General features: G+C 31.2%; 3 protein-coding genes across 3 annotated transcripts; 1 reads left to right on the forward strand and 2 right to left on the reverse strand.

Annotated features, from left to right (window-relative positions):
* Nucleotides 1–683: 683 nt before the first annotated feature.
* Nucleotides 684–2,126, forward strand: mRpL44 (mitochondrial ribosomal protein L44). The gene is made up of 5 exons (XM_088203947.1): nucleotides 684–834; nucleotides 945–1,229; nucleotides 1,296–1,456; nucleotides 1,513–1,813; nucleotides 1,887–2,126. The coding sequence occupies exons 1-5, from the start codon at nucleotides 753–755 to the stop codon at nucleotides 2,039–2,041; spliced, it is 984 nt and encodes a 327-aa protein (XP_088060073.1). The 5' UTR covers nucleotides 684–752; the 3' UTR covers nucleotides 2,042–2,126.
* A 1,773-nt stretch (nucleotides 2,127–3,899) lies between these two features.
* On the reverse strand, nucleotides 3,900–7,025 carry Sas-4 (spindle assembly abnormal 4). Its single transcript, XM_088203937.1, has 3 exons — nucleotides 4,490–7,025; nucleotides 4,214–4,409; nucleotides 3,900–4,133 (listed from the first exon to the last, which is right to left on the reverse strand). Exons 1-3 carry the CDS (start codon nucleotides 6,916–6,918, stop codon nucleotides 3,978–3,980), a joined length of 2,781 nt encoding a protein of 926 aa, XP_088060063.1. The 5' UTR covers nucleotides 6,919–7,025; the 3' UTR covers nucleotides 3,900–3,977.
* A 3,203-nt stretch (nucleotides 7,026–10,228) lies between these two features.
* Nucleotides 10,229–11,439, reverse strand: LOC148237625 (DNA replication complex GINS protein PSF1-like). The gene is made up of 3 exons (XM_088205246.1): nucleotides 11,309–11,439; nucleotides 11,116–11,180; nucleotides 10,229–11,044 (listed from the first exon to the last, which is right to left on the reverse strand). The coding sequence occupies exons 1-3, from the start codon at nucleotides 11,378–11,380 to the stop codon at nucleotides 10,591–10,593; spliced, it is 591 nt and encodes a 196-aa protein (XP_088061372.1). The 5' UTR covers nucleotides 11,381–11,439; the 3' UTR covers nucleotides 10,229–10,590.
* Between the last annotated feature and the right edge of the window lie 1,744 nt (nucleotides 11,440–13,183).

Below are 13,183 nucleotides of genomic sequence, written 5' to 3' on the forward strand. Positions count from 1 at the left end.
ATCCTGAGCTGCTTTCACACTATATCGGGTCGTACTATACGTATTTGCGTTTTTTAAGGTGTGGGTTAAATGAGTTATAAAGTTTAAAGTTTGCTAAATTATATATTCTTCATCTTTTTCTACAATTATTTTCCACATAATAATCAGTTTTTTATATCTGATTCTTAAAACAATGTATTTTTGAAAGCAATAATTTTTTTAATGTAGTTTTTATATCTGTTTTTGTAAAATATTTTTTTCTCTTAAGAAGTATTGTAGAGATCTAAACAGATGAAACTCGTTTGGTACAATGTCTGAATAATACGGTGGCTGAGAAACGAGTTCCCAAGAAAATCCATCGATTTTTTCTATCGTGTTCTGAATAAGTGAGGGCGAGCGTTGTCTTTGTATAAAACTACCTTTCTTTCATTTATAAGGGAAGATCTTAGTCGCTTTTAAATTAATTAGCTGAGCACTATATGTGTCTGTCATAATTGCCTGTCTATAATTCAATAACTCATAATGAATTATGCCCTTCATGTCCCACCAAATGCATAACATTATCTTATTGGGGTGTAATCCTATTCTTGAGTTTGGAAATGGTAGGTTGATTGACATCCAACCACTGCCTTTTACGTTGTGTTTTTAAGAAAAGTGTCCACTTCTCATCTTCAATAATAATTCGACTAAAAAATAAATTAAAAATAGATAAATTGTCTCATGGCCGACTTTATTGCTGTTATTTTCACAACCCGTACATTTGACAGTTCATCATGTGGTTGAGGGTATTAAATAGCACTGGGACGCAATTTTCAAGAGTCCTTTTGGCTCAAAAGTATATCAATGTTTTACAAGGTACCCTATTTTTTATATTGCCGAAGTACAACTAACCCTTCAATTTAGAGGTTAGGTTTTGTGCATTTGTATTGTTCTTATAAGAGTAACGATTTATTTGCTAACTTCAGGTCGAACGATAAAACGTTGGGTCGCGCCCACCTTGCACGAGCTATATAAAAGAAAGAAGTTCGATAAAACCGGAATACAGCCTCGTAATACTTATCTAGAATGGAACTTTGACGCCGAGTTGTACGCTTTCGGTAAACGGCTCAACGAAGATTTCGATTCTAATATATTACAACGAGCTTTCACCTTCAAATCGTATATAACGCAGGAAGAAGAGCTCCAGAAACAAGTTGGCATCGAAGCGCCAGAGTTTCAATTAAAAGACAATTCACAAATGATAGATGATGGTGATTATTTGACATAATACTATTTTTTATATGTATAGATTAAATTCAAGCTATATTTGCTTTTAGGCGAGACATTGATGTCTTATTATATTGAAGCTTACCTCAAACTTGCATTACCTAAGTTTCCCGATGAAGGAATTTTAGCTGTAAAGAAATATTTAATGTCCACCGATATGCTCTCAGAAATATCTCATAATCTTGGAACAAAAGATATTATATTTTGTAATGTAAGTTAAAATATTGAAATATTTTTATTATTGAAAATTAATGTGTATAATTATAGGAATACCCCGTCGGTAAAGAAGTACTCGAGCAAACATTAAAAGCCATCGTAGCGGCGTTGGCTCATTCGTCGGGAGCAGAACGAGCTGCTCATTTTGTGCGAGATTTCGTTATAACAGCGTTAAATGGCGTTGATATAAATGAATTATGGCCAATTGAAAAACCAATGGAAATGTTGGAGCAGATGTTGGCAAAATCTGGTAAAACCCCCGAACCAAGACTGATTGGTCAAATTGGAAAAAATACACTGATGGCTTGTTATCGTGTAGGCATATACATCGACAAGGAAATGTTTTGTTATGGTTAGTCAATTATTATAATTTGACATATTTAGGTGATTGTCAACGTTGTTATGATTTATTTTATTCTCTACAGGTTTCGGTGAAAACGTTGATATCGCAGTTGAAATGGCAGCTAGAGAGGCCTTGAAATTGTTATTTAACACTAGAGAAAATATGGCACCGATCAACTTTAAAATAGAAGGAATACCCAAAGAAGCTTCAAACAGAATCAGATTAGCATCTGGTTAATTGTATAATTACTGTAATGATTTAGGGTTGCATTTTTAAATTTGTATTAGCTTTATTTGTAGCAAATAAACATTATTAATAATAATTATTATTATTATTAATTATACCACTTAGTTAGCCAATGAGACGTAGTGGATATGTTTCGTATATATTTTTATTGCACAGGTAATGTACATATGTATGTATACCAATATATATAGTTTGTAGTTGTGTAGCAGTTTGTCGAGTTAGTAGTTGTGTAGCAGTTTGTTGAGTTAGTATTTTATTTGCAGTATATAATTTACATGGTATTTAAATATACATGAATGAACGGTAAACGAGGCGCACGGTCTGTTGTCTTCTGTCGAGATCCACCAATAATGTGTTGCCCTCCGCCACCTTCACGTCAGTGTTACCAGAGTGCTGCCAAGTTTTGGTCATAATGAATGCGTAAAATAAATATATAAATAGGCCTCCTCGACTTTGTGAGAGCCCATTTATGTATATAAGTCTTATTATGGCCAAAACTTGGAGGCACTCTGGTAACACTAGTGTGATGGGTACACATTCTCTTGGCGACTTTGGCGGACTCGTACGGCCGGTGCGAGCAAATTGCTAAAATTCATCGTAAAACTAGGAAGTCATTTCAGATATTTCCAGGGAGAGGGGCAAAAGTTGGCCAGTCAGTTGTCGTTTTTTTTGTATTTTATTAGTTATTGTATAGTTTTTTAATATTTTGATTTCATTAAAATTTTTAGTATTTCAATAAATGACATGCATTTTTCTGGCCAAATTCACTGTTTAGAATCCATGTCAAAAGCAATAAAATCAAATGTCGTCGCAGTGGAAACGCTTGGTTCATATTAAGACTTTATAACAATATTATGACTTACAATAAGTAAGAATCGAATGAAGCATATCTATACCGAATTTTGACCAATAGAAGAGCGCAAAAAACAATTATCCCTTCTCAGAAGTAAAAAATCCACGTCAAAAGCAATAAATTCGTGCCGTGGCCGTCGTGACGAAAATTAATGTAGAATAACAATACTTGCGGATAATTTACTCTTCCAAAAATTATATTTAACTAGTACAATTATGTCTAATAGAAGAGAGATTTCAAAAGCAAAAAAGAAGACGTAACCTATAATGAAACAAACAATAATATTATAGTATTTGCATGGACACAAATTATTTTCGCCATGTGCTACTATTCCTACATTATGGTAAATATATCTAAAGAAAAACAAGGAAAAAAGTTTTTAAAGGTAAGAAATCATATCTTCATATGGAAGTTTGTTGGAAAAATATCATACGATGGACAAATGTAACCAAACATCAAGTACATAAATATGTAAGTAATAGTAATGTAAATTGATATTTAGTGTTTCATATATCAAAGTAAAAAAAAAATCCTTGCTAATAAAAATACATTACAATAGTGAATAATTAACTAAATACTACAAATTGCAATAGTGAATAATAAACTAAATACTATTTAGAAAAAAGATAGAGCGAAACATTATTTTATCATTTTTTTAGGTAGTGGTCCCAACATCTGGAGTGGGTACAAGTACATATACCATAAGCGATATATAAATAATAGGATAATAATTTTGATTAAATAAATTGGACTGCAGTGAATTTAAAAAGAAAAATTATTGGACTGTAAAGGGTTGAAATAAAATGTTCTATTACATATTTATAGAAAAAAATATCCTTTCACACACAAACATCTACCTGATTATTGCAATTAGATGTAGAAGGACATTTCAATTTAAAAATACGTTTCTAGATTGAAGAAAACAGGTATAATAGTAATTTGTATATTATAATAAATTTTATAAATATTCATCAATATAAATATAATACAAAACTACACATTGCAATTTCATTTATTTAAAACAATATTAATAAAAATAATCTGACTCATTCATCTATATAAAATTTAATCAAACTACAATTGTCTCTTAGTAGGACTGCGATGTTGAGCAGAGTCCATCACTAGATTTCCATATTTGTCCTTAACTCTTATTCTACCGCTTGCGTATTTTGTCTCTGACATTCCATCACTGTATATGATTTTTACAGTACCATCAGGAAACTCACGTTTCTAGAAATTAAATATAAATATAATGAATACGTTCGTTAATTAAAAGAATTCATTTATAATAATTCTAATAAATTCATTACTTTATATTCAGAAGTGTGAACTTCCGTTTGGCCATTGGGAAATCTGAGCGTTTGTTCGCCTTCAGAATTCACAAATACTAAAGTACCGTCTGGAAACTGCCATTCTTCACAATTGCCCGGCTTCATCCATCTAATTGTTCCATTTGCGAGATGAGCCTTAACGGAGCCGTCAGGATATCGACGTTCAATGTATCCACTGAAAATTAACAATGTGTCAAATTTTATCGATTTAATAAATAAAAAATGTAGTTTGAAACAAAAATAAAAATCACTAACTCTGGAAAATGATAGATTTCTGAACCGTCTTTGTATATAGTTTGACGTAAGTTCATCTCTTTAAAGAAATAATTTATAGTTCCCTCGTTGTGAAGAATCTCTTTCACATCACCGTTTGTAAATGTACATTTTGTGTAAGAATCATCCGCAGACGTAACCTTAACGGCGCCGTTAGAAAGTTTTTCTTCCACTCTACCATCAGGATGTATAATTTTTTCACTAGAGTGTTGCTTTTTTGAACCTGAATTATTCATCGTTATAGTTTCATTGGATTTATAAATTGGACTTGTATTCTTAAGTATTGATTTACTGCTTTTAGTAATACACTCATCGTCTACTTCATTTGAACTATTGAACTTCTTAAAGTAGATATTTTCGATATCAGGTTTAGATTTATTCCGTCTAGGAGTATTCTTTTGATCGGATTCTTCTGAATTGTTCGATTCATCTTCAGAATGAAGGCCGAATCCTACATCGGAATTGCGTTTAATTTCTGCCTTTCTCTCCTGGCGAACAGATTTATTCGTTTTGGTAAGATTCGGTTCACTTCTGGTTCTGGATCTTACATGTTTTATTACCACAGGTTTGACGTTTTCTTTGTTTCTCTTACTCAAGTTAACACTCTTGAACGATTCACTAGAACTTTGTCTTTGATACGGCACATCTTCAATTTCAACGTCAGACATACATTTATTTATATCGCCGAGTAGTTTTATGTTTTTCAATCGTTGAGTTCTGTTATTGACGCTCTTTAGTTTTGTATTTTCCTTTTTCAATTTTTCACACTCTTCCTTCAGTTCGCTCCTTTCTTTTTCAAGATTTTTTATTTGATTTCTATATCTAGACTGAGCTGCTCCGTTTCTCGCATCTTTCGTAGCCATTTGCTCTCGAAGATCTTGGAGTTCACTCTTCAAATTACTAATCTCTTCTCTATCTTTCTTAGAACACACCAACTTCATCTCTTTCATATTTTTATCATATACTAGTTTCATTTTGTGTAGCTTTTCTCGTTCTTCGGCTAAGTGATACTCGGATATTATTTTATCTTCATTCAATTTCGCTTCCAGCGTTGCCTTTTCTTTAAGAAACTCTTCCTTCTCCTTATAGATGTTGTCTTTTAATTTTGTTAAAGCAGTGTTTTCACTTTGAAAAACCTCAATCTCTTTCTCTAACTCGGTTAGTCTTTCTTTCAACATATCCTTTATGGATAACAAATCTTGTTTATCAGTGACAGTTTCATTTTGTTCTTCGTTTGTATAATCTGTATTTAATATATGCGATTGACTCTCGCCTACGTTAAAGTTTTTAGAATGAACATCTTTACTAGCGTCAATTTTTTTCTTAGAGTCGTCGTAAGGTGTCGAAGTCATAATTTGTTTCCCGATAATTATCCTACAAGTTTCTTCAGTATCAGAGCTTTCGCTGGTTTCGACATCTTCCCAGTTATTACCTTCACTCTTTTCATAATTCTGAGATGGCTTATCGTTATCATTAGAGCTTTCATCTGAATCACAGATCATTGGATTTAATTTGAGAAGCTTCTTATAAATGTCCATCACTGTACTACGATTTGAAACAACTTTATTAACAAAACTATTAGTCGAACTAAAACTATCGTTACTAACTTTCTGTTCTATCAAATCGAACATACGCTGTTCTGCTTTTTCCTTTTCAGATGATAATTTGTTTAACGAAGGACTTTCCAGCAATGATGTATCAGAATAACTATCTTTGTTGTAAATATTTTCTTTTAATAAGTTACTACTACAATTTTGTTCTTTTTCAAGTATTTCAGACCAAGTTGGTCTAGTTTTTGTGTTACAAACATTTCTAATAGGATTGTCTGATTTAAAATTTAATTTTATCTTGCAATTACTATTTGAAGTATTAGCAATGTCTTTCTCTTTACAATTTTTGTTTTTATCCACATGCTTTTTCTTGTTTTTTTGCATATCAGAATTGTTTTGAGCCATTTTATATCTTACTAATCCTTGGCCTTTTCTTAAGAAAGGTTTTTTAGGGTTATTAATAACCTCATCTTCTATTTGATCCATATCACCTTCTTTTAATTTATTTTCTAACAACACATTAAAATTAGTCATAGGTCTGATTGGTAATTCATCAATATTTACATAAACCTGAGCATCATCATTTTCAACAATTTCATCTTTATGTGTGGATGTTGATTTACATTCGAGATTCACTTTTACTTTTTTATTAGTATTATGATCAGACGTGTTTAAGCTATCATTATTGTCTTTGGTGTGATTAACAGAATTAGAAGCGTTCAAATATTCATATTGTCCTTCTTGATATCTACTCAATTCTTGCATATCAGCTAATTGGCGTTGTAACAATCGTTCTTCTTGAATTCTTTGCCATTTTCTGAGTTCTTCTAGGCGATATAGTATCTTCTCTGGAGAATCCATCGCAATTTACCTTCAATCTCATACAATTTGCTCTGTTTTCAATAACGCGCGATACGCCACTTTCGGTTTGAATCTGACAGTTTGTATTTCATCTAAATATGCTTGGTCTAAACAGAAAAAAACACGCCAGTATCAAATCATTTTATCAAAATATATTTATAAGAGCAAAATAAATGGTCAGAATCAAAATCAAATCTTGGTCAGAGTTTTATTAACAACCTGCTCATAATTATATTATTCAGGGGCATAATAAATATCAAACGGTTAGAATAAAAACATAGATTGGTCGTAATTATATTATTCAGGGTCCAAATAAATATTATATGGTTAGTTTAAAAATATATTAAATCAATTATTTATATTAGAAATATAATATTATATAGGACATGTTATTTCTAGCGAGCGTTGGTCAGAGTAGTGAACGCCCCATGAATAGCTCTCAAGGTATCTATTTAATTGTAAGTAGGACACGAAGGTAGTCATAGCGACGACCGAAGCGGGAATAACGACAGAGCGGCGGCGGATATCACGCGTGGCTTGTTGTGTTGGCATCTGACAATGTTGCGAGCCAACATAACTGTAATAAATAATAATTCTGACTACCTCTTAAAGTAATTCTTATTGCTTAACATAAATTCTAAACATTTAATATAAATTTTGATCACAACCGTATTAAAATTCTGATTCGAAAACAACGAGCCTATATTTATTTACATGTTTTATTGCAATATTTACATAAATAAGAAAATAACACTATCTTTTTAATAAATACATTTGTTAAAATGCGTCTAGGGCAGCGTCGCGTGTTTTAGTTTCTTAAAAATTCGTGCGCTTTCAATGAATTGGAATTTTGTTTTAAGTGGCCCATAAACGACGTCACCCGATTTCAACATGAAACGTAAACACCATCCTCACATTTGATTACAACGTTAGATTGTCAATAATGTTACTAATAACTAAAATAATATAAATATACACCTTTATCCTTATTGTTATAGATCATTATTTTCACTTTATACTAATTCTTTGTTTAATATAATCTAATCAGGTCGAAATAACATAGTCCGAAAGATTTAGAATGGTAATCCAGAGGTCTCGGGTCTCGAATTTTCGCCTGGGGTGCTATACTTGTGGGGCGCCGTGATACCAAATAAAAACGTAGTATTCACTTAAAATTATCAAACAATATTGTATATAATATAATCTGATATTATTTGTCGCACTGATGCGCTGACCTAAGCGATTCGCTGTAAAGCAATAAAAACATGCATATGTTATTTTTATTTGATGCGAATTCAAGAAGGTGGAAGCCGCGTAGTCGGGATGTTGAAAAATTAACAGTATGGAGAGGAAAACACCTACGACGATTAAACGACTAAATTTCATATATACCGGTCATTGATTGGCTAGGTACACTGAAATATAATACACATAAAAAATGATTTAGACCACTAAAACACTGCTCGTGATAGATCCAAACTCATTATGTATTCATTATATTTGCTCTTATTCATCCTGTTATTACAAATTTATTTTATTACAATATGTTTAGTCTCTTGTCTTCACCTATTGCAGTAGCGCGTTGCTGTTTAACTTAATTTTCAACTTAAAATATTACTTTTAGGTTAAATTGCTTTTATGAAAAATTAAATATTTTATTGTAATGGCCTATGTATTCATTATGCTAAAAATTAGGTGGAACTCTGGTAACACTGACGTGATGGTGGTGAATGGCAACACGTTCTTTAGCGGATCTCTCATTAGTCGGTCCGTGAAGCAGACAATTAATTTATTGTTTTAATTATCGCAAATAAGTTTTTCTTAATTCACAAAAGTAGCGTCGAAGCATATGCTAAAAAAATATCTATCATTTTGTGACAAACGAAACGGCTTTGTACGAGTTTTTTGTCATAATCTACCAGGAGTGCATATGAGTGAGATGGTAGCTAACAATTAATTTATTATTTTAATTATTAGGAAAAGTATTTTTTTTAATTTCTGCAAATTATGCACCATCAAAGTATATTCAGAAAGAAAAAACGCTTTAAACTACCGTTTTTGTACAGGTTTTTTGTCATAATCTACCAGGAGTATAGAATAGGTGAGGAGGTAATGGAGCTAATAATTTATTTATTATTATAAATAATTGCTAATAGCTATTTGCTATGGAATAATAATATCTATTTACATATACATAAAGCCTATTATTGCATAACCGCAGTTCACAACGGTTCCGACCAATCAGAAAAAAGAATTTAATTATTTTAAATTTCCATGGATACGCATGATGTTAGAAAATGGTTACTATGTACATAAATAAACAAAATACACAAGGCTCACTATCGAATGAGTGTATAATGTTATTGTTCTAATTTGAATAGCTTATAGTGATTAATCATAAAATATAATTTAAATAATTCATATAAAGAAAAAGAATGGTCGATAGCGCAATGACATCTGTTGATAAAAGTATTTTCCATTGATTTGCCGATTTAATATAATTGTTCGAATTGCAAATAAACCAGCTACGTATTAACCGCAAACATGTTATACATATTTAGTATTATGTATGAGAATTGAACGTTAATGTCGATCTAAATACCTAAACGCTAATAAAACGTATTTTTTATCTTGTGATATTCTGGGATTTATCATGGCGATCACGTAACAATGATTATGATGCAGGCGGTTATTTAACTGAATAAGTGTGGTTCCATTACGGCGTAAAGTCATCTTAATAATCGCTCATGGCTTCTGAAAAATAATTATGAACCATTAAAACTATGCACAATAATTAGAATCTAAGCACAATATTCCCACAGAAAACTGATAATGATATGACATAATTTTATAATCGTCCTAAAATATCAGTCGTGGCTGCTTGTCTTCTTTATTCTTACGTTTATTGTGCCACATATTTATATATATATATATATATATATATATGACATGTGCAAATGTCACGTCGCTACTGTACACCGTTTGGAAGTTGTTGTGACAGAAACATGTATTTTCTGTTTTACAGAATAGATTCTGCTCTTTTTTGTTTCATATGACAAAATGTTGAATTTTTTGAGAATAATCCTTATGAATAAATAGTATGGCTAGAGAATTCAATCGATCCTGACCAGTCTAATTTCTTAATAGTGTTTTTATACGTTTTAATGTTACAGCGTTCGGCATCAGCTGTGGATCCAGGTATCACTAAAATAATATTAAATAATTTTGCAATTTCGGAATAGGTACCAATTTATTGTTTTGTATAAGTTGGGATGAGGCGTTGATGTTGGGTATGTAACAAAAAGTTTAGTTTTCATACATAACATTTAATTCGGATATCAACTTGTCTTTATCTAGCATTGTATAATTTCTTTTAATATTTTTTGTGTTGTCTATTAAAATTGTTTTTTTTAGGGTTTACTGTATAAAATTATTTAAATATTTTAAAGCTGCTAAACGATTAGGCGATTGCTATATTATTGGTCTTACTTATGGTGACCAGACGTCCAAAAGCAGCTTGTTTAAGGGAAAATATTTTGACACTATCATTTTTGTTATTATTTACTTATTTAGTTGTAATGATGAATTGCATATAAAAAGTTTATTTAATACATATTATAATTGAGCTTGAGCAAACTTATGCATACATTTGACTAACTAAATTAATTAATTTCACGATATCAATTGTTTGAGCACACCTTGTCTAATCAAAGTTTGACATTCGGAAGTGGGAAGATAATGCCGACTGTTCTTCTTCAGAAAAACCACATCGCCATCTTCTAACTCTAATTTACCATAATCGGTTAAACACAGTACTTCAGTATAGAGCGATTTGGGCGGTTTCAAGTTTTCCGTGAGATCAATTCCGAAGTATCCCACGTCTCCTCCCAGCGACCGCATATATTTCGCTAATATCAAAGAGTACTTCGTAAACCATTGAAATTCATCTTCAGATAATAATTCTTTAACGTCTGGTGGTAAAACGGCCCCAAACTCCCATCTCATAGTGCGAATTTTAGCAATGCGTTGATTTAGAAAAGTCAAGATGCAACGTTTGTTACGTTCCAATGCATTGTGACGAACTTGAACACTCGACCATAGCTCTCTGTTGTCTGCAGTCGCATTTCTGATTATTAGATAAGCAAATTTTAGTTAACTGAACCAAATTAGGTATTGAATATTTTAAAATGTACTTACGCGTCTGTCATATTGGCTTTGAACAAATTTTCCATTTCGTGTAAAACAGTTCTGACTCCATCGTCCTGCAGACAACATAATTATATAGTAAGTAATTTTGTTGATAATTACTGATATATCAATTATTGTACAGATAGAGTACAATAACATGTGTTGAAGTTGGAAAATTGTGAAATTGACTTTTTATATTTACATCGTAAGGTTGAAGAGCGTGCGGATTTGGTATTGAGTTGCGAACTAATTCGGCCGCTCGCTCAGCGAACATGGCGCCAACTCACTTTGACAGTCAGTGCTACCAAATAACAAAAAGATTACGCGATACCAACATAATAATATAAACGTTGAATGTTATTAAAAATAAATATTTTCTAAAGATAAAACAGACAAAATTTATCTATTTATGAAAATTAAATTATAATCATATTAAAAAAAAAAAAAATTCTTAAAATAAAACTGATAACTTTTGGTCTAAACTATAATAATAGCAGTTTTAGATATAAAGCCTAGGCCATAATAATGGGGCACCCTAATAAATGATTTGTTACTCTTTAAAAATGCATAGTCAAACACAAATATTTAAACAAGTAGTTTCAACCGTAATTTTGAAAACTAAAAAAGGAATTTGTCGTTTCTTATTGCTCACTTGAGTTTTAAAATGGGATTGCAGGTCTTATTGTTCAGTTTTTTATTTAATAATTTATTTTTAATCTTATATAAACATTTAAAAATACCAAAAAACGCGAATTAACTGAAGCTAATGTAATTTTATTGTATTCGCAAGGACTGAATCAATCGTAAATTAGTAAACACATTAATTATTCACGATACGTTGTTAAAAATGCTTTAAAATGATTCAATAAATGTGGTTCTTACAAATCAAAGCCAAAAACTGGAAGATAAAGAAAGATAACTGCCCAGGAAGATTAAATCTTGGTTCGTGAGTCTCTTAAAAATGTCTTCGAAACTGGCTGCTAGTCTCTACAAGCGGATGGCCATCCATTTCTTCGCGGACGGTAAGAAGAAGGCTTAACAATGTGGGGCTCGGAGATTGTAGAGCCCGCACAATCCGTGATTTTCAGAAATAAATAATATTCGACAGTTAGTGGGCTAGAAAACATCGAGAGTGGACATCTGAAGATTGGGCGAAAGTCATTTGGTCCGATAAATCCGACTTTGAGGTAATTTAAAACTAATTTTAAACTAAATTTCAAAAGAATCGAATGGTTATTATTAAAAGTTATTAATAATTAATTTTATAAAAAAAGAAGTTTCTTTTTTTATAAAATTTCTGAAGCAATATTATTTTTTAAATAATCATACTTTTTTCAATATTTTATAAGATATTTGTGACCCCTGGTGTAGTATATGCGCGTCGAAGAGACGGAGAAGAATATTTAACTGATTGCGTAGTATCCAAAGTCAAATAGTATGGCAAAAGCGTTATGGTCTGGAGTTGTATAACAGCAGCAGCGGCAGTGAACCTGTACACTTGCGAGGGTAGTGTGAATAGTGACATTTATATTTCAATGTCGGAATCCACCGCTTTTAGAATGGCCTGCAGTCACCAGACCTAAATCCTATAATGCATTTATGAGCAAAATTAAAAGAAAGTGTTGCCTAACACAATTACAAATTCAAAATTGAGCTAGGAGAAAAATTGCAGATGGAATGGAGAAAATTGCCTCTGTCCACCTGCAAATTATTAGTTAATATTTTATAATATAAACAGGGAATTTTGTGAAATTTCAGCGCCCGTGCCTGGTATTTATACTAAATTATAAAAACAAGCTTCTAAAAAGCGCAAAAAAAACACTTGATACTTAAATATTTTGATTTTACGTTTTATTGATTATTAGCAATTGTAATGGATATACTTTTATTTAAAATAAAAATGTCATTTTAACTGTTAATGCTGAGTAGATTACAAAAACAATATTGCATTTTTTTAATGTATTTAAATTTCATTAAATAAAAAAAACTAATAGTTTATATATGTATCTTCACTATCAATTAAACGTGATCACAAATCAACTAGTTTTTTATATAAGAAAACAATTATTGTGTTTCT

Source organism: Plectrocnemia conspersa, unplaced genomic scaffold, assembly GCF_051122295.1.
Source record: "Plectrocnemia conspersa isolate PC_06_02 unplaced genomic scaffold, ASM5112229v1 ptg000002l, whole genome shotgun sequence".
NCBI lineage: Eukaryota > Metazoa > Arthropoda > Insecta > Trichoptera > Polycentropodidae > Plectrocnemia > Plectrocnemia conspersa.

Bases quoted from the DNA above. Each gene is read 5' to 3' on its own strand.
- mRpL44 (XM_088203947.1), top strand. From the start codon at position 753: ATGTGGTTGAGGGTATTAAATAGCACTGGGACGCAATTTTCAAGAGTC. The intron at 1,230-1,295 runs GTGATTATTTGA...ATTTGCTTTTAG, and splicing joins TTCACAAATGATAGATGATG to GCGAGACATTGATGTCTTAT. The intron at 1,814-1,886 runs GTTAGTCAATTA...TATTCTCTACAG, and splicing joins CAAGGAAATGTTTTGTTATG to GTTTCGGTGAAAACGTTGAT.
- Sas-4 (XM_088203937.1), bottom strand. From the start codon at position 6,918: ATGGATTCTCCAGAGAAGATACTATATCGCCTAGAAGAACTCAGAAAA. The intron at 4,410-4,489 runs GTTAGTGATTTT...GTTAATTTTCAG, and splicing joins GAAATCTATCATTTTCCAGA to TGGATACATTGAACGTCGAT. The intron at 4,134-4,213 runs GTAATGAATTTA...TTTAATTTCTAG, and splicing joins TTCACACTTCTGAATATAAA to AAACGTGAGTTTCCTGATGG.
- LOC148237625 (XM_088205246.1), bottom strand. From the start codon at position 11,380: ATGTTCGCTGAGCGAGCGGCCGAATTAGTTCGCAACTCAATACCAAAT. The intron at 11,181-11,308 runs GTAAATATAAAA...TGTTGTCTGCAG, and splicing joins ACGCTCTTCAACCTTACGAT to GACGATGGAGTCAGAACTGT. The intron at 11,045-11,115 runs GTAAGTACATTT...TCTAATAATCAG, and splicing joins AAAGCCAATATGACAGACGC to AAATGCGACTGCAGACAACA.